Source organism: Onychostoma macrolepis, chromosome 16 (genome assembly GCF_012432095.1).
Source record: "Onychostoma macrolepis isolate SWU-2019 chromosome 16, ASM1243209v1, whole genome shotgun sequence".
Taxonomy (NCBI): domain Eukaryota; kingdom Metazoa; phylum Chordata; class Actinopteri; order Cypriniformes; family Cyprinidae; genus Onychostoma; species Onychostoma macrolepis.
The window spans coordinates 33,949,709-33,969,966 of record NC_081170.1 but is presented as its reverse complement, the minus strand read 5'-3'; the positions used below and the strand labels follow the sequence as shown (position 1 = coordinate 33,969,966).

The 20,258-nt window shown below is 39.3% G+C and overlaps 2 protein-coding genes and 1 non-coding gene across 3 annotated transcripts; 2 read left to right on the top strand and 1 right to left on the bottom strand.

Moving 5' to 3' along the window:
- Nucleotides 1–130: 130 nt before the first annotated feature.
- Nucleotides 131–10,320, top strand: ppp1r8b (protein phosphatase 1, regulatory subunit 8b). The gene is made up of 7 exons (XM_058745886.1): nt 131–286; nt 601–661; nt 1,892–2,045; nt 2,133–2,350; nt 7,609–7,753; nt 8,356–8,420; nt 8,504–10,320. Exons 1-7 carry the CDS (start codon nt 237–239, stop codon nt 8,855–8,857), a joined length of 1,047 nt encoding a protein of 348 aa, XP_058601869.1. The 5' UTR covers nt 131–236; the 3' UTR covers nt 8,858–10,320.
- LOC131522636 (small Cajal body-specific RNA 1) lies at nt 932–1,102 on the top strand. Its single transcript, XR_009266593.1, has one exon. It is a non-coding gene; the product is annotated as a small Cajal body-specific RNA 1 (non-coding RNA).
- Nucleotides 10,321–15,359: 5,039 nt separating the features above from the next.
- Nucleotides 15,360–20,225, bottom strand: LOC131521295 (serine/threonine-protein kinase pim-1-like). Its single transcript, XM_058745887.1, has 6 exons — nt 19,724–20,225; nt 19,214–19,459; nt 19,006–19,088; nt 18,830–18,880; nt 18,367–18,739; nt 15,360–18,280 (listed from the first exon to the last, which is right to left on the bottom strand). Exons 1-6 carry the CDS (start codon nt 19,746–19,748, stop codon nt 18,045–18,047), a joined length of 1,014 nt encoding a protein of 337 aa, XP_058601870.1. The 5' UTR covers nt 19,749–20,225; the 3' UTR covers nt 15,360–18,044.
- Nucleotides 20,226–20,258: the final 33 nt, after the last annotated feature.

The following is a 20,258-nucleotide window of genomic DNA, read 5'->3' as shown; positions in this document are numbered from 1 at the left end:
ATTGGTTAGTCTTCCTAAAGGGGCGTTCACTCGCGTCCGTCATTCACCACCGAGGGATTCGCTAATTCGCCAGTTGAGTGACGCCCACTTACTAACGTCTGCTGTTCAGCCAATCAATCGCGAGTTTTAAAGGAACTTCGCGTTACTGTTTTAATATTCATGAGCCGGAAGACGTTCAGTTTGAGTAGATTACCCAAGATGCTCGGCGTGCTTGTAGCAGGGGGGAATGTGTGACAATGGCAACAAATACTACAGCAAATAACCCATCTTTCGACTGTCCAACATGGTAAAAAACACTCCGGTACTCGCTGGATTTAGTGCATGAATGAGCTAGGCTTTATTGTATCCTGCATAAAAACAACAGTCTTACAGCGGACTGTTAGCTCTCGTGCTCTTTAGCAGATCTGCCGCCACACTTTAGAACTCAAGCTTGTTTTACAAACTGCATTTCTTTGTGTATAAGTGTATATTGCTTTTATTTAATCCGAGTAGATTTGAACAGGGAACACCTCAGATGCTATGTTCTTGGTAAATGCTCGTTGGTAGATGATTTGGGGAGCGAGGTGTTCACGAGTTCATTCATGCCGTGGTTTATTTCAGGGCAGGGAAGCCTCCAGCAGGACTGCATTTGGACGTGGTGAAAGGAGACAAACTTGTTGAGGTATTACACTGAGTTTTAAGAATATCTGTTTGCAGATTTTGTAAACTATTCCCTGTTGTGTTGTTCCAAACCTCTGTGCTGTTATTGTTTTCCACAGAACACAAAAGTGTAAAGAATTTTTAAGGAATCTTAAAGCAGCTCTTTTCTATGCAAAGTCAGTCACCACAACTCCAAGATAAAAAAGCACACAAAAAATAAAATAAAATAAATATGGGTTTGTTTATTTTATTTAGTGGGTCAGTCAGTCCTGTGATTGACCGCTTGACCGGGATGCACCAGATACTGACCTGTCCGCCTGCGGCTCAGTTGAGTTTTCTCATACTGATGCATGCGTGATTGTGGCTGTTGGGTCCAAACGGTGCTACAGAAACACAAGACCCTGAGATTTAAGCCCTGAGAGGGGAGTCGCTCCCTCAGGTGTTATACCTCTAGGGCACATTAAGACCGTATAACAAAAATCCTGTTGCCATGCTATGAGTCGTTTTATATCATGGGAACTTGGCTTGTGGTTTATATAGAGTGCCATCCACCTGAGAACATTTAATGCAACACGCTACAGCTGAACCGGGTAAAATGTTTAACTAATAGATATCACAAATTTTCCCAGTGGATTAATCACAGGACATTAAGACAGCACATTTTGTGTTAGTAGATTTCTGAGATGTTTAAATACACAAATGAGGCTATACTTAATTAAAAAAAGAATTCATTTGCATACATTTCCAGCACAGAAATCTGAACATTGGATCAAGCTAGGTTCAAAATTCTTTCATTCTGTTGCCATTTTAAAAGAGAAATCCAAATTTCACTTTGTATAACTTTATAAATCAGAAAATGCTTTTAACAGCAGGGGTGTTAAAAGGGGTCTTTCCGCTAGTCTGGAAGATATTGTTATAAAACCCGAAAGGACAAAAAAAATCAAAATTCACTATTGTACGGAGAAAAAAAAGATCCTGTAGTATCTTGCTTCAAATTCTAATCAAATCATTTCTGCACTGTTTATGTGTGATGTACTGAATGTAAATAAATGGTAAACATGCCAAATAGAAGTGGATGAAGTTATTTTTCCTTTCCTTGGATGCAATCCTAAAGATAAGATTATTAAATCAATTTATTTCTACTATCCAGTTTTCTGTGCTGTCATACCACCCAGCCTCAATTGTATCTGATAGTGTTTGTTGTTTAAGTTTCTTTAGCTGTAGACCGCCTACTGAAGTGCTCTCTCTACAGAAACTGATCATTGATGAAAAGAAGTATTATTTGTTCGGGAGGAACCCAGACATCTGTGACTTCACCATCGACCATCAGTCGTGCTCTCGCGTGCATGCGGCCCTCGTCTACCACAGGCATTTGAAAAGAGTGTTTCTCATCGACCTCAACAGCAGTAAGTGCATCAGACCAATGACAATCATGCCATATCATACAGATAAGAGTAGACGGATAAACCAGCATGTATGTTGACTTCCTGCAGCACATGGTACGTTCCTCGGACACATTCGCCTGGAGCCCAACAAGCCCCAGCAGGTTCCCATCGACTCCACCATGTCGTTTGGCGCATCCACACGTGCTTACACCATTCGGGAGAAACCTCAGAGTCAGCCGGGCTCCGGCGTCGGGGACAGTAAAACCGGGGACGACGAGGAGCTGAAGGGTCTTCTGGGACTTCCAGAGGAAGAAACTGAACTGGAGGTACATGCCTGCTCTACTAGTTTGCACTAGGGGTCTAACCAGGGGCGCTGTTAGGGGGGATGCGTATGGGCCCAGGACACTAGGGGGCCCCAAATCACGACTATTTATTTACGATTTATTTAAGCTTTAACGGACAAATAGCTTGCACCTTGCCATTTTATTTTGTATGGCTGTTGTATTCACAATATTTCTTTATAAACGTGGCCAAATTACAATGTGAATAAATGACATTCTTGAACTGACCCGCATGAGCGAAAAGAAAAAAAAAGACGGTATGAAGCGTGCTGTCATATGGAAGTATATTTGAAGGCCACTGAATTTTATGTGTTTACTCGTTCATTTATAAGCTGATGTGCTGTGAAAGCCAGCAAATTCACGATCAGGTGATAAGGAGGACGAAGAGACCAAAGTTTTTAAATATTACAGTACAACACCTTATGTTTAGCTTGTATAGTGCTGTCACTGGAATACACCGTAAACAACACCACTGCCTTTTTCCTTCTAAAACTCATGTTCAGCGAGTGACCCAAGAACTACCGATATGTAAAATCTTTGAAGCGACTCCCGACAGCATGTAATACATACAGAAGTATGTTAAAATGCCTGTCTTGGCGAGTATCCTCGGTTATGTCTTAAATGAACATAAGCAATTGAGAGAGAAGTCGAACGTGTATCAGTATATTAGACCTATGAATTGTTTTTAAAATGACCGCCAATTGATTGAATGGACAACAACAAAACAGTACAACAACAAACTAACTTATTTTAAACATAGAGAATGATTAATTTATTAACCAAACAAATTAAAATACACCATGGTATAGACCTAATATAAAATAACAAATAACTTCCACAAAGTTTAATTATAAAAAAATCAGCAAACCAAATAAACAAGAAACAAATGTTCTTCCAAAATCACCTTTTGAATAAACTGCAACAGGCTTTTAAAATCAGGTGCTTTTGTAGCCATTTCTTTTCAAAACTAATACTGCGTCCCAATTAAATAGAATTAGTATGTCCCAAATCATAGTATGTTTAAAAAAAAAATATATATATATATATATATATATGCCAAAGATTCCCGAATGGTCTACTACTTCCGGTTATAATTGGAAGTGCAGATCGATGCGCACACTAACGGCTAATATTGCCCACAACACATTGCGCGGTGGACGAGGATTAGATTAGAACTACAAACACGCATAATAAGTGTTAAAAAAAACTACAAACATGGCGGATATGCACAACCAACGGACAGATAGAGAACCTGATTAAAAAATATTAATTTAATGTTATCCATGTTATATTTCATCTGCAGCAACACTGAACTTTTATAATGATAAGTTTGGTCATTAACTTTGAAATGCATCATTATGCAAACACATGAGCAGAGTTCTCGGCGTGAAAGACCCGCGATGTGCTTCTTTATTTCTCTCCAATACATTAGGAAATCAAATTAAACTAAATGTGGATGATGTTAACTGTGATAAGATGATTAACAGGGCAGTTTAAACAGTTACAGGATGCATGTAACTAAGCGTCTGTTAAAGACGCAGCTATGACAAAGTTGTCTGTCCCAAAGCTTGCCTACTATTCTGCTACAAAAAGAGTACATACTTTTAGGGCATAGTATAAGTAGACGAATTGGGATGCAGCATGTGTCTCCCTCAAAAGTGTTCGGCGCAGCGTCCCTACTAATAGTGAAGCTTTAAGTTCATTTTCTTCACGAACAGCACCATTGTTACCTCGCTTGTGAGAAATGTCATGTTGCTTTTAAGTTGCTAAACTATTTTTCTGATAAAATCGTCTGAGTAGGGCTAACAACATTAACGAGTGTGTTATGTTTCTGTGTGTGCAAGGGAGAGCGAGCGAGGGAGAGTACGTGCTTTACGTAATAAAATGTAATTTTGTGGAAAAACATGGAAATGTTCTGTCGTTTTATCCAATTGCTTAAGTTAATATAGTTATGTGTTTGGGCAGTGTCGTTGTGGGTTTTTGCCATTTTGTTGTTGTAAGACCTTTGAAATAACCACTGATCTTTAAAGGTCCCATGGCATGAAAATGTCACTTTATGAGGTTTTTTTTAACATTAATATGAGTTCCCCAAGCCTGCCTATGGTCCCCCGGTGGCTAGAAATGGCGACAGGTGTAAACCGAGCCCTGGGTATCCTGCTTCGCCTTTGAGAAAATGAAAGCTCAGATGCCCGATCTGGACTCTTCCCTTTATGTCGTCATACGGGGAGGTCCCTTTCTCTGCTTTGCCCGCCCCTGAGAAAATGAGCTACTACTGTGCAAGGCGAGCGCAATATTTTTTTTTCCTCGAGAGACATCATGGCTTGCAAACGAGCAAAGCATGGCAGTTGCTCAGTGTTTGGATGTACAAATGAACACCGAAGTATTTTTTAGTTCCTTCATCCGAGCCTATGGCTAGCATTAGCTACATGATGATAACTGTAACAGCATACATAAACAAACCAACTAAAGTACCTTATCGTCCTGCTGTAGCCGCTGAGTTTCAACTGCTTCATCCGGTGCTTCTCCGTCCGGATCAGATTCTGGGTCAAACTGAAAAGCTTGACGGACTGTGTGTCTACGAGCCATTGCGATACATCCACTGTCAACATTAGCGCATGGTAGCACAAGCTGGTTAAGGCCACACCCCCACCCTCCACCTTGCCCCGCCTCTCTCCTCCTCATTAGCATTTAAAGCTACAGACACAGAAATGGCACGTCCTAAGGAAAGCTCGTTGTGGGACTGGCTCGTAGTGGCTGAAATTCTGCACCAAGGCTGAATTTCGGGAAACAGACTTCAGATACAGTACTAGGGACCACTTAGGCCTATATAAAAGCATCCAAAAGCAGCATGTCATGAACCTTTAATAGATAACTTTATATTTAGATCAGTGGAAATAACAGAAATCATTTGGCGAAGTGATATGGTCATGTAATGCGGTCAAGAGCTGCCTGGAACTACGTTCACCGTGTTTCCTGAAAATAATTGCACACCTCAGAACGTTCGTCAGCCAATCAGATTCAATTAACATCTAGTAGTCGCACAATCAGTGTTTCACTCGCGGAAAGATGTGATTTTAAAAAAACGCCTTGTAAACAAAATGTCACACAGCATTTTATTTACCTAAGGCAAGTCATCAGTGTCTATAGCTCGTGGCCTAATGGATAGAGAAGTCGGACTTGTAATCCGAAGGTTGAGAGTTTGAGTCTCGGGTCCGGCAGGGGTGGGGGGGAGACCTCTTCAGCTGGGTCTCGGTTCAGTTGTTAGGTGCGCACCCGAGTGCGATTGCTGTATTCACACCCAAAAGATCCGCACCAAGAGGGGAAACCAACTTGAGTTCGTTTCAGTCAAACCAAACAAGACAGGTGTGAATATACCCTTAGAGTAAATATCTGCTAGTCGGGAGGATTGATTCGTTTACTGCTTGTTTTATTTGAAATGTTTATGCTGATTGTACATGTTGTTTGCTGTTGGCTGTAATTAGAAATTACAAAGACTTTTTGCTTTTACAGCAATTACAGAACATAACACAATCCATTTGAACTTTTAACAACCAGTTTAAATAAATTTACTTGCACAAACTAGCATATTTAAAATATTACATTTACACAAAAGTTTGGGGTTAGTAATATTTTGTAATATTTTTTTAAATAAGTCTCATGCTCACCAAGGCTGTGCTTATTTGAACAAAAATACAGTAAAAACAGCAACATTGTGAAATATAACCATTAAAAATAACTTTTCTATTTTAATATTTTTTTAAATGTAGTTTAAAATGCATCTGTGATGCGCAGCTGTATTTTCAGCATCATTACTCCAGTCTTCAGTGTCACATGATCTTCAGAAATCATTCTAATATCATTTGCTGAAACATTTCTGATTATTTGTGTGGAAACCATGATGCATTTTTTAGAATTAATTTTATATATAATAGCGATGATATGTAGTAATGTAAATAAAGTGGCAATGGTTTCTTGCGCTTCTGGGAAACGCAGCCCTATTTGAGCACGCACTGTGACTGAGCCATGCGTCAGCAGCGAACGCTGTCTGTGATTGGTTGGTTCTGTCTTTCAGCATTTGCGTGCGTTCCGATGATCAGGAGAAATAGCTCTATCCAACACAATTATTTGCTAATATAGTCTATTTTTCTACTTAGTAGCTTATTTTATGCACGGAGTTTCTTGATAAATAAAATTAGTGGTTAAAAAATGCACTTTACAATCAATATTTTTACGCGAGGATTGATCCTTTCGATACAACGTCAGTATTGATACTTTAGGATCGATCCGCCCATCCCTACTTCAAGGCATATGCTTCAGGGGACCTTTTAGTGGCAAACTGTACCGCACTTAGTTTCGATCCTGAGCCATTTGCGTGCTATAGGCTTTGCTGTGATAATTAGAAAGGCACAGACAGCTGTTGATTAGCCGTGTATTTAAGTAGGTCAGAGTCCATTAAACATTTTGCTGGATTATAATATTTATACTACTTTGAGAACTTTTTATTTTTATTCTGTTGATGCTTTTGGAAAAGGTTTTTAACCGAGTAAATCCAACTGTAGTCTTGGTTTTTAGAAAGGGAAAAAAAAGCATCTTAAACATCTTATCAGTTTTATTTTTGAATCACTAAACCTGGCTTTCACCATGAACGTAGCTACAGAAACTGGCAAGGTATTAAAAAGAGAGAATTATTGAAGCTGAAATGAAATTTTGAAAAAAACTACTAACAGTAGTATTTATCAAAGTAATAACCTACTACAGAAATTGAGTAAAGGAATGTAAAATAAAACTGTCTGTATGAATTAGCCTCACAATCTCAGTCGAGAGAAGTGACTGATTTTTCCTTTAAGACACGGGTGTCATTTTAAGGCCTTGTGCATAGACCCAATGCACACATCCAGCTGTTGTTCTCTTTAGACACAACTCGCTGTGCTTCTGTTAATAATCACCAGGCCTGGCTATTCGACGTTTTTGTGTGTAGCATCACTGTGAACACAATCAACAATTACAGGATCATCTTGATTATCTTGTTCATAATTGTTCAAAATCTAATTTGAATTTGATTGATTGCCTTAATGTTGATCATTAGACTTCTCATACTGCCCCGTGTATGCATGTCGCTTGTTTTAGGGTTTTTAAGAGAGATTTACACAGGCACAATTGGTCTGCAAAATTAATTTCAGGTCCATTGCAATGAAGAAACAGTTCTCTAAAATGTGTTGGGTTTTTTTTGGCTCTTCTGGCAGAACCTGACTGAGTTCAACACCGCTCATAACAAGCGCATCTCCACCCTCACCATAGAGGAGGGCAACCTGGATATTCAGAGACCCAAGAGGAAAAGGAAGAACTCCAGAGTGACCTTCAATGAAGATGATGAGATCATTAACCCGGGTAAAGTGTTCAGACTTAAAAACAAAAAGAAAAGTCATCACTGGTTCATCTACAGTTCATCCACAACAGATCATAAGCAATCGTTTGGCTTAAATGCGAGTTATTCATTAATTGTACGACTCTGAAACCACAAGCTTGTGCAACAATGCCATGCTTTGACTTTGAATTAAATGATCACTGCAGGTTCAATCAGTTTTGAAGATGTTCTGCAGTTGCTGCTTTTCTGTCCCCTAATTTAAGACCTCTTATAATTATAAAGACTTTTCTTAATACCTTTGAAGAGATTAAGTTGTGCTATTTTAACATTATTTAAATGCTATTAGTTTATATTAATATTTTGAATTAGATTTAATATTTTCAGTTTAATTTATTTAATTCTCAGTACTTTTCTGTGCTTTTGTAACTTACTTTCATTTAAATATTAAGATTTTTTAGATTTAGTTCAGTTTTGTTTTTATTTATCTCCAGTTGTGATTTATCACCAAAAACCTCTCCCGCCATCATTCAAAGCTATTGTATGACATAAGACTTGGCCTTTAGCATCCCTCACTACTTTTGTGACTTGAGGCTTTTAACAGTGTTTGTGTTGTTAACCCTTTTAGAGGACATCGACCCCTCTGTTGGACGTTTCAGAAACATGGTCACAACAGCTGTGGTTCCTATTAAGGTAACTTCTCAAATCATTCTGCCTTATGCAAAAAAGAGAGATTGATTAACATGTTTACATGCTTCTGTTTGTTTACCCAACAGAAGAAGAAAATGGGCGGAGGCAATGCGCTGGGAATCGAGGAATCCATGACCCGACACATGCATGCATTCCCTATGCAAGGTGGACTCTACAGAGACCTTCCCCCTGCCAGTCACGAAGCTCAATCCCCAGGAGCTCCCGGCGGAGCCACAATCCTGGGAGGACTGCCGTTACCCCTGCCCAACCCGGCCCCGGACGTGGACCTGGCCCAGGAGGCCCCGCCGCCTCCGCTCGTGCTCAACCCCACGCCGTTACCCGGCCCCTACGTCTCCGACCCTCTCAGCGAACCCCGCAAGAAGAAGTACGCTAAAGAGGCATGGCCTGGCAAGAAGCCCACGCCGTCTCTGCTCATTTAGCTGTGTATTACTAATACAAGACTCTTCTATACTCGTGAACTCAATCTTGAAGAAGCTGGCAAATGGACTTTGATTTCAACTGCGCTACAAGAATCTGATTTTTTAAAAGGTCTTTCCTCCTAAAATGAGCATTGGCTCACTCTCGTGTCATTCCAGATGCATAGTACTTTCTAATTCAGTGTCTAAAGTGCATTTTGACTTTTCCTTTTTCCTGACACAGAATGATTTGGTCATGGTCTTATAAATCATCTGTTGCTCTGTTTTGTCAAAAGAGCTGCTTGGACATTGTGCATTAGCTCTTTTGTGTATCATAGGAACGTTGCAATGACATGAGGGTGAGTAAATGATGTAATTTAATGCATTTTGATTGATCTATTTCTCTAAAATGCCAGCGTGAAAGTGAGAACCTAATGAAAACCAAACACAAGTACATAACCTGATCCAAACAGCAAAATCTGTCATGTTTAGCCTAAGATGGAAGGGGGGATAACTTTTATAGTGTACTCTCTTTTTTTTTTTTTTTTTTTTTAATATTACTATTTATGTAAAATGTTCTGAAAATTGACCATTAGACAGCAAGAAGTTGTTTCAAACTAGCTGTTTGGCCATCACACTTTTACATGAGCATCATTAATGCAGATGATAGATCTGGTCGATCTTCCACAAACCCTGTATTTGGTTTCAAAACTGATGAAATTCTGCAATATTGTAACACTTTACCTTCTGAGGATCTGTGCGGTTTCACACCGTATTAGTTTCATTCACTCGTTCCCCCTTAATATACAAACTGAGGGCAGCAGCGTTTCAAATGAACTGTTGGTTGATGGTTCATCAGGGCTCAATGCATACGGTCTTCACTGTAAAAAAAAAAAAGGAAAAGACAGTTTTATACTCCTGTTCTGTTTGGTACATTTGATGTTTGTACATACATTCACAATAAAAGCCAGTGTATTTTTATATATTTATACTGATGCCAGAAGTCTTTACATTTGAATCGAGGGTGGCTGCTCTTCCTATTTTATATTCATGACGGAGCGGTTAATTTTCTCCACAACCGGTTTGACTACCAATCAAGATGTCCGCAGCCATGTGATTTCTGGTTCAAGACCATAATGCTGATTATCAGAAGTTGTCCATTCTGGCTTTTCATTGCTACAGCATGCCTTTACTTTACACAAGCACCTTCCTGACAGGAACAGACACTATTATGTTTACAAATACCGCTGTAAGCAGCAATTACGGGTCTAGTACAATACACCTACACCAGAAAGAGTAGTTTGTGAGACCAGCGATGAATTTAGGTAGTTAGCTTTGACAGTTAAACTGATTTGAAAACCTTTGCTGTCTCACTTCCTCTTCTTCATCAGCATACTTTATTTCTGGAAACTGATGTCAAACCCCAAACCTGCAATTGGTGGTTTTTATGAGGTTTCGGTTAGTCTATGAAAGGAGCCACTTTTGATTAGACATGTTTTGCCAAATAAAATACAATAGAAATGAAATACTTTTTTCTTCTGTGTTCTTGTGTATTAAAATGCACAAATTGATTCCTTAAGGACAAAAAAAAAAAATTGTTTCACTCGTTCATTGACGTTTACATGATATCCATGACTTCTCTGATCGGTGCATCTCTCTTAAGGATTGTGGGAAGTGTGTTTTTTTCACTAAAAATGTAGAATAAAATTAAAGTCACTGACTTCTACATGGGCATATACCATCTCTTAACCTCAGAGGTCATCCAGTACTGAAGGTTTATTGAAAGATCATATTTCTCTGAGGGCAGAATAAATGGGATCTTTACATCCGGATCCTTTCTGCTGTGCTTTACCGACAGGAAATGATTTGTATTTTTCGTTTCACATGGCAGAGCATGCTGCCCACTTCTGCTTCTTTCTTCTGTCCTGCGCTAACGAGACATTATTATTAGAAAGACAAATTCATCTATTTTAATCAGGCTTTAAATCCCTGGAGAGAGTGTGTGTGTGTGTGTGTGTGTGTTTCATGCCCAAATGTGACACATAAATTTACAAAGAATATAATGATGTGTGTGAGATTAAAATACCCATGGATGAATCTCAAAATCTGTCATGAATCAAACACAGTCACATTATCCCCAAAATAAAATACAAAATAAATTAGTTTAAAGAGAGAGTGTTCAAAGGGAAACATTTAAGAAAAAATGAAATGAAAAGCAAAAAGACAGAAGTAGATGCGCACTGAACAGTTTATGATGTGTATTTTGAACTGTAGGTCAATGACTGTAAATGATGTTTCTGATCTTAATGTTTGCAAGATTGTTGGTGTATAGTGGGTAGTTGACAGATAAAAATTGGATTGTGTCCTATGGTGTGACAGCAAAAATGTAGAAAAAAAACACAAATAAAATGAGAAAAATTTATCTTCATTCTTAGAGTTACAAATAGCATGAGAGAGGTTTATCTTCAGCGTTAGAGGTTATTTTATTTTACATTTTTGCTGTCACACCATAGGACACATTGATACGTCAGCTACCCTGAGTATAGGGTGAATTCAGTTAAATTGGGACACTTTTTGTCATTGAGATGAATGGGAAAAATGTCACAATTAAACTAAATATATCTCATTATGAGGCAAATTGTAATTGTTATACTAGTGTTTTAAGTTTGTCTGATTTATGGCATGTAATAAATGTATTTCTTGATCATTTGTTTTTCGATTTGGAAATATTTGAAGAGAGTGTAAAAAGTGTGTTTAGGAGCCCAAAAGTTTCTAAAAGATCCATAAACACGCGTCTCAGTGATGAAAACAAGTTTCATCAACAAAGATCAAAATGCAGTTTGAGTGAGGGTTACACATAAACTGCATCACAAGTAAATTACAGCATTGTCTCCACATACTGAGCTGTGTTTCCCCTCCACTAATGGCTATAGAAGTCTCCTGTCATCATTTACTCACCCTCACGTCGAAAACCCTCGTTTCGAAATCTGACTTCTTTTCTTCTGTGGAAGACAAAAAAGGAGATAATTTGAGTGTTTATGATGATACAGTGAAAGTCAACGGGGTCCAGACCCCCTCTGGGGGGCCTGGCCCGCCCTGTGAGTCACTATAGTGCCCGCCCGGACGAGCCTGCTTTAAAATAATAATGACGAATTATAATAGAGATATGAAGTATGGATCATTTTTCACGGCACACCTGACTGGGCTGTATGGCAAGAGGCCAGCGTCACATTTGCAGTCGTGATGGTATTCAGCTCTTGCTCGTGTGATGTTGCTTAACTGCATGGCGCCTGTAAATTTCATTTCAGCAGTAAATTATAGGCCCGTGTCCCGTATTTCTGTCGACTGAACCAGCCATGCCATTAATAATGAATGTATCAGTCTTTTGCATGCCAAAGTCAATTTCTGCTTATAAACATTGCGTCAAATAGAAAGAGAAAATCGTGCTACACACACTTTCATGAGATCGGGTTAGACTACAACAATTAATATGTAGTCTATTTTACAAATGGGAATACAACGAATTCATGACAATGTTTTACATTCAAGCTACCTGTAAAATGTATAGTGAAAAGTTCTTTAAAATCATCTGGAATGCAATAAACTAATTTTAAAAGCTGTTTTGCTGCATGGATTAAAAACAGGCTAATAAATAATTCACACATCAGACAAAACTGCGTTCCAGAAAATCCTTTAAATCTTAAGGAATTCAGAGCAGAGCAACATAAAAATCAGAAAAAATATAATCGGGCCTGTTTTAGGCTTTTCCTTATTTTTATATTTTAGATGGTGATGAAAAATGACTTGCCATCTCTTCATTGGACGTGCCTTTAGAGAGAAATGCATCTTTACGGATTACATAATGAAGTTTTTGTTTTCGATTTGAATTATTTCGTTTTAAAGTAGTAATTTAAAGCTTTCTATAGATATATTTATCATATTTGTGACTCAGTTCGTTGAGTTTTGGTTCATCATTGTGAAGCGCTCCTATTCAAGACAAGAGGGCAAGCGATCCTCAGTTCTCCTATTTATTTTAGTAAAAGCACAAGGTTTTGTTGATATTGTGAATGCACACAAATGAAAGTAGACCCTTTACAGTTCCGAATGATGTATTACTCTTACCTTTATAAGCAAAAATTACGGCATATTTTAAGTTGTTTCCACGATCAAGAAAAAATGCGTGACCGCTCTGGCGCCTCCAGGTCCTGCAAAGGCTTCAGCTTCTGCTCTCCACACAAACCAATAGATATGCACCTAGCGCACATTTATATAGTTCAAACATTGTGATGCTTGAACTGTTTCTATATATTTTATTTTAGGCAAGTCGTGGTGCTTAGAGAAGGCTAAATTGATCAAACATAGGCTATGATCAGCTCACTGTCTGCCGCTGGCCGCTTGGTCGTTACTTAAAAAAAACCCTTACATTTAACGAACAAAAAGTGCTCCAAACGTTTTTGTATTAGCTTTATAAAAACGACTGAGCTGAAGCCTTTGCAGGACCTGGAGGCGCCAGAGCGGTCACGCATTTTTTCTTGATCGTGGAAACAACTTAAAATATGCCGTAATTTTTGCTTATAAAGGTAAGAGTAATACATCATTCGGAACTGTAAAGGGTCTACTTTCATTTGTGTGCATTCACAATATCAACAAAACCTTGTGCTTTTACTAAAATAAATAGGAGAACTGAGGATCGCTTGCCCTCTTGTCTTGAATAGGAGCGCTTCACAATGATGAACCAAAACTCAACGAACTGAGTCACAAATATGATAAATATATCTATAGAAAGCTTTAAATTACTACTTTAAAACGAAATAATTCAAATCGAAAACAAAACTTCATTATGTAATCCAGAAGATGCATTTCTCTAAAGGCACGTCCAATGAAGAGATGGCAAGTCATTTTTCATCACCATCTAAAATATAAAATAAGGAAAAGCCTAAAACAGGCCCGATTATATTTTTCTGATTTTTATGTTGCTCTGCTCTGAATTCCTTAAGATTTAAAGGATTTTCTGGAACGCAGTTTTGTCTGATGTGTGAATTATTTATTAGCCTGTTTTAATCCATGCAGCAAAACAGCTTTTAAAATTACTTTATTGCATTCCAGATGATTTTAAAGAACTTTTCACTATACATTTTACAGGTAGCTTGAATGTAAAACATTGTCATGAATTCGTTGTATTCTATTTGTAAAATAGACTACATATTAATTGTTGTAGTCTAACCCGATCTCATGAAAGTGTGTGTAGCACGATTTTCTTTCTATTTGACGCAATGTTTATAAGCAGAAATTGACTTTGGCATGCAAAAGACTGATACATTCATTATTAATGGCATGGCTGGTTCAGTCGACAGAAATACGGGACACGGGCCTATAATTTACTGCTGAAATGAAATTTACAGGCGCCATGCAGTTAAGCAACATCACACGAGCAAGAGCTGAATACCATCACGACTGAAAATGTGACGCTGGCCTCTTGCCATACAGCCCAGTCAGGTGTGCCGTGAAAAATGATCCATACTTCATATCTCTATTATAATTCGTCATTATTATTTTAAATCAGAGGGTTTTAAAATGTTTAACCAATGTCGATCATTAAAAAGAGCTTGTCAGTAAAACTTCGTAACGCCATCGGATCCTCAAGCTCTCCGCGAAGCTCGTAACTTCACCCGCCTCCTTCAGATTGACGCGCCGCGCACAGCCTGGAGGAGACAGATCTCCGCTTTTTCGCAATGCAAGGGTAAATAAATAATAACTGATGTTTGAAGAGTACAGCGTTTGCTTTACTCAGCAGGCTCGTCCAGGGCGGGCACTAGTGACTCACAGGGCGGGCCAGGCCCCCCATTGCCCGCCCATGGCGCCGGGACTGCCCCTGGGTGTGACTGACTTTAGCCCACTTGTCCCACTAATGGAGCGGACAAGCCCTCCTTCATTTGGGAGAGGTGAACTGTCCCCCGCGGTCTCACACAGCTTCTGTGCACAGTACCTTCTCGACAAGCAGGGGCGCCAATTTGCCAATTCCCCACACAATTATATGATAGATAATATGACAGATAATAGAAAACCGCTTAGCGGCGCAGATTATTATTATTTTTTTTTTTCAAGTGCTTGTGCCGCCCCCCACGTGTCATGAAAAAATGCCCCCCGGGCGCCTGCCCAGTTCGCCCAAGACTAAAACCACCACTAGACTATCACAACACAAAATCTGAAAAATGTTAACTGTACTGTTTTAATTTTATGCACCCATGAACTTGACGTGATTATACAGATGAACAGGTCAAGTCTATTGTATCATCAGCTCAATTGAAATCAGTTATAAATGTACATTGGTGCATTAAATATAACGCAACGAGCTGATAAACAGTGTGATGCACTATAAAAATGTGAAGTTTTGCCATTTTATTTTTATGGACTCGTGAAGTTGACACGAGACATTTCAGGTAAATTACTCAGAAAAGACAAAAGTTAAACCATTGCATCCTATGCAGTTTGTTATAATATTTTATATTGTTCTGAGCAATTATTTATTTATTTTTTAATGCACGTTTTTATTTTTAAAGTTTATATTCTGTGTGCATATCGCCATCTACTGGGTTTATTTGATCAGTGAGCCTCAATCTTTTCTGACACTGAAAGCTGATAGACAGTATCTTAAAAGTCCTACTGCACCACTTGGCCGATTTTAATCTATAATCCTCCGTCATTTTCAGAGATATATTAAATATGACACTGCTGTCTGGTACACAGTGCAGTGCACTATAGATATACAAATAGGACATTTTAACTGTATTTTTGTGGACTCATAAACATAAACAAACTACTTTAATTAATAGAAAGGTATCGCACAGGTAAACACTGTACAAGTATTCAGGAATTTATTTAGACTCCAGTATGAAGGGCAATAGTTAGGATGAACATATGTTCCTGGATTAACTTTAAGGCTTTGAGGAATAAATTCTAGGGGTGTTTTCCCAGACCCAGATATTAAGCATAGTCCTAGAATAAAATGGCCCTTTAAACCAGATTAACAGAAATCTGCATTATCTGTCATGGTTTTAAATAGTCTTAGACTTAGTCTAGTCCAGATTTTAATAGGCTGATTTCCTGGAGGAAGACTAGCGCTACTTCAGGACTAAACTGAGGTTTAAATTAAACCTACCAGGAGGCAGACTTAACTTCAGATTAAGGTTGTTTCTCCAGTCTTTATGTCAAAATTATTGGTACCTTTGGTAGATATGAACAAAGAAGCCTGTGAAAATAAATCTGCACTGTTAATCATTTTGAACTTTTATTTCAAAAAATACTTTTGCCAGTTTAACCGCTACGAGTCTCTCTTATAATGCCTGATGAGTTTGGAGAACAAGAGTTTAGAGACCATTCCTTCATCCAGAATCACTCGGACCCTTCAGATTCCCAGCTCAGTGTTGATACTCTCTCCTCTTCAGTTTTCTATAGGGTTCAGGTCAGGGAACTGGACAGCCATGCCAGAACCTTTGTTTTGTGTTCAGTGACCCGTTTTGTGTTGATTTTGATGGTCCTTTTGGATCATTGTTCTGTTGGAAGATCCAACCACGGTCCATTATAAGGCTGTCTGGCCCCAAGACTCAACTCTTTTCTGCAATTCTCCAGCTGTGATCCTCGGAGAGTCTTTGGACACTCAAACTCTCCTCCTCACGTTGCATTAAGACAATATAGACACAGACAATTACTGTAGGCAGATCTGTAACATTTCCTGTTGACTGGAACTCCTTAATTATTGCCCTAATGGTGGAAATGAAAATGTTTAATACTTTAGCTCTTTTCTTTTTTTGGACTATTTTGTGCTATTTTCTTGATTTTATATTTTGTAAAGCTGAACAATCTGTTGCTGCACAACAGAAATCTTTGGGGGGTTTTAGTTGTGATGGATGATAAAGAGAATTTGGCCTTTGTGTTGCTTATATTCCTGTGAAACAGGAATTCACGGCTGGATAATTTCATGTTCCTAGTCACCCTGGTGTGCTAAAAATTGTACATATGAATGGAAATATAGATCTTTAGAGATCATACTCATAATCATTTCTAAGACTACAAATAATTGTGGCCAATGTGTATTAGAGAATTTTTTTCACAATGTGACTTTGTAGAAAAGTTAGATTTTTGTGATTTTTTTTTTTTTTACATTTATTTTATTTGTATTTACTTTTTTAATGAAAGATCAGAAGGATAAGCCATACATATTTATTTTCACAATCACAATTGCTTTATGTATAATAAATAATAACAATAAAAATATTGCAAAACTGACCGCAACCTGTAATTTATACGATAATTCATTACAAAGAGATTCCTAGGCATTCCTATTCTTTTATTCGACACATGATGTGTGCAGTTTACTTGTTTTCTCTTGTTCAGTAACTTTTATGTTTGTTTGTTTGTTCCTTTTTTTTTTGCAGTCTTTTTTCTGCTGCTATTGTTTTCAGAAAGCCATTTTTTAAACCACTGACTATTCTAGATTAATCCCACTCCTGTCTTAATTTAAACCCTGTCCGGGAAATCACCTCCTAGTGTAGTTGATCCTCTTCACGTCTAGTGGTTTTTGAGTAAATAAAGTCTAGCTGCTGCATTTAGATCCTCTTTTTTCATCTTTATTTTTAACAAGCTTTAAAGTTTATTTTATTTCAAGTAACAGAAATATTTTCTTGAGGTTTTAATTAACTAAAAATGACAACTCTAGTTAAATTATGCCTAAAGTTTGATGTTTTTGTCTCTCTTCTCCTTTCCTTATGAAAGCCGCTGCATGCTGGTTTAGGCTCAGTCTGGAGCGGATCTCTGTAGCATCAGGACTCTGGTTTGAGCCGGCGCTGTGTGTCCAGCTCCTCCAGCATCCACACAGAGCCCTCAGTCACGCTCCAGAGTGAAGCACAGCATCACAAAACACACGAAACGCCTGCTGTCCACTCGTCCTCACTGTCTCTGCTGCACTCCCGCTCACCCTATGTTCACAATTACAGCCAGTTACCATCATTTATCCTGACAGGACAATCCAACTGTCCAATCAACACCGAGTCATTGAGATGAGTGTGCTGTGATTGGCCACCTGTGGAGCGTAACCAGGGATGCTGTTCAATGTCCTGTAAGCTGGGACGCTCGTCCGCTGCTGCTCTAAGACACCATCTAATCAACTGACGGCAGTCTGTTACATACAACACAGTACTTCAGCAACACAACATCAACTTCTGCTCGCTCCGGCCGTGATTTCTGTCTGTGAACAGCTGCATGTTTGCCATCTCTTGCCTGCAGACAGGTGACTCGGGAAGCGCAGTCTGCAAACCCTCCGTGCGCTTTTGAACGGTAGAGAACCGCACAGGAGCTTGTAGAGCGTCACACCCAGCGACCAAGCAGTAGCTGGTCCGGCACGATAGCTGTGGGAACAAAACCACTCCGGAGGGGCGTATGAAAGAGTGCCTGAGAGACCCGAGAAGAGCAAGAGATCAGCTCAAACGCTTCCAGTCCAAAACACAACCTTCCACAGAGAGCTTCTCCTGACCAACCTGCAAACTCTTTATACTCCGAGTCCTTCAGGAGGTGTCCGCAGCCAAAGTCCAGCAGCTTGATCTCGCTGGTGTCGGGGCACATGAGCAGGTTCTGTGGCTTGACGTCCCGGTGGAAGACGCCGCGGCTCTCGCAGTGTTTGAGAGCCTCGATGAGCTGCAGCAGCACCTTCTTGGCCTGGCTCTCATCCAGACAGCCGTTCTCCTCACAGAACCTGTGGAGATCCTGGCAAGGATCCGGCCGCTCCAGGATCATGACGTAGCGGTCGGGATGGTCAAACCACTCCAGCAGCTTCAGGACACTGGGACAGACAGGAGCTGAATTGACCCGGGTCATCAACGCGACCTCCAGCGGCAGAAGACCCTGACCTTCCTGCAGAGGAGACACCAGACCCTTGAGTCATCGCTAGAGGCCTGAGTGTGGTTTATGTGTGTATCAAACCTTATATGTGACTGAACTTACAACTTCCATGTCCTCGTGCTCCTCGTCTTTAGTGACGTACTTGATGGCCACCTGCAGACACATGAACCACAGTAAATTACACCTGCTAATTATGACAATAACCCCCTGCTCTGTACAGATGAAATACGGTTTATGCCACAAATTGAACAAATGAAGGACTAAAGACAATGTCTCACTGGCAATCGATCAGAGCTGCGGGTCCCAGCAAACACAGAGCCGAATCCACCTTGACCCAGCATTGGGCCCTTAATATACGCATCTGCAACAATCACAAGAAATGAAAAAACAGGCGACTACAAGAATGTTACTGTAATCATCAGTCAGTGAATGAACATTTCAGTGGCAAATCACTTAATTCAGCGACGTGTTCAGAAGAAGCCTGACCTTCAGCAGAGCGTTTGGCGGGTCTCTCGTACGAGGTGCAGGGATCTTCATCCTCCGAGCTCTGCCGCTTCCTCCTCCTTTGAGTCGACTCCGAAGGCAGAGGAGCGATATAGCCAGGCAGCTCTGGACTCCACGGCCGGGTTGGGGTTGACAGTGCTTTCTGAATGTGGTCTCCACACTGTCTCCCAGCCTCCTGACCAGCAGCCATCTGGGTTAAAGCAGCAGCGGATCTGGAGCGGCCCAAAGCTGAAAGAGCAGCACTTCACAGTCTAGTTCACACTATTTCACTTTCTTGTGTTTTTAACTCATTTCTTGTCAGTTTATTACTGAAAAATAATGCACATCCGAGATGACACTAAGATAATACACATTTTTATGAAAAGGCAGTTTTTACATATTCAATGAATACCTTATTTAACTGGAAATGTTCGAGATAAAAGTGCTAAACTGCACACATTTAGTAATGTTAGTAACATACACACAACAAATATGAAAAATTAAAACACTTACCTCGTCTTTTGTCCATGTGAGCCATCGAAAATATCCTAAAAATCTCTTTCACAATGAGAAAAGAAAAGAATAGATAAGAAAAGAAAAGGAAAAGATAAGATAGGTTAAAGAAACGCTTCCAACCAAACGAAAACAAATAAATGAAATAAAACTCTCCTCAGAAATAATCTAACGTTAAACTCCTTCAAAAAGTCAATTCAAAGAAAATATCCTCCACAGAAATGCTCCGATCTCCTTCAAAAATCACTTTCTCGGCACATAAAAGTCTGTCTCGAGAGTCTCGCCTTCAAACACCCAACAATCAGAAATCGAAGAGTTCAGGCTTTTATAGCTGCGGAAGAAATTCACGGGTTGCTATGGCAACTCAGATTCAATTCACGCGCAATCGAGCTCGAGACTGTAGCGCGAGGACGTCTTGTGCTTTCGTGACGTAATGTAAAACAAAACCGCCATCATTTTTTGTTTTAAGAGCTGGAAATAAATGTTTTTACTGAGAAAATGAATTAAAACATGAGATTAATTTCCGTATGTTTTT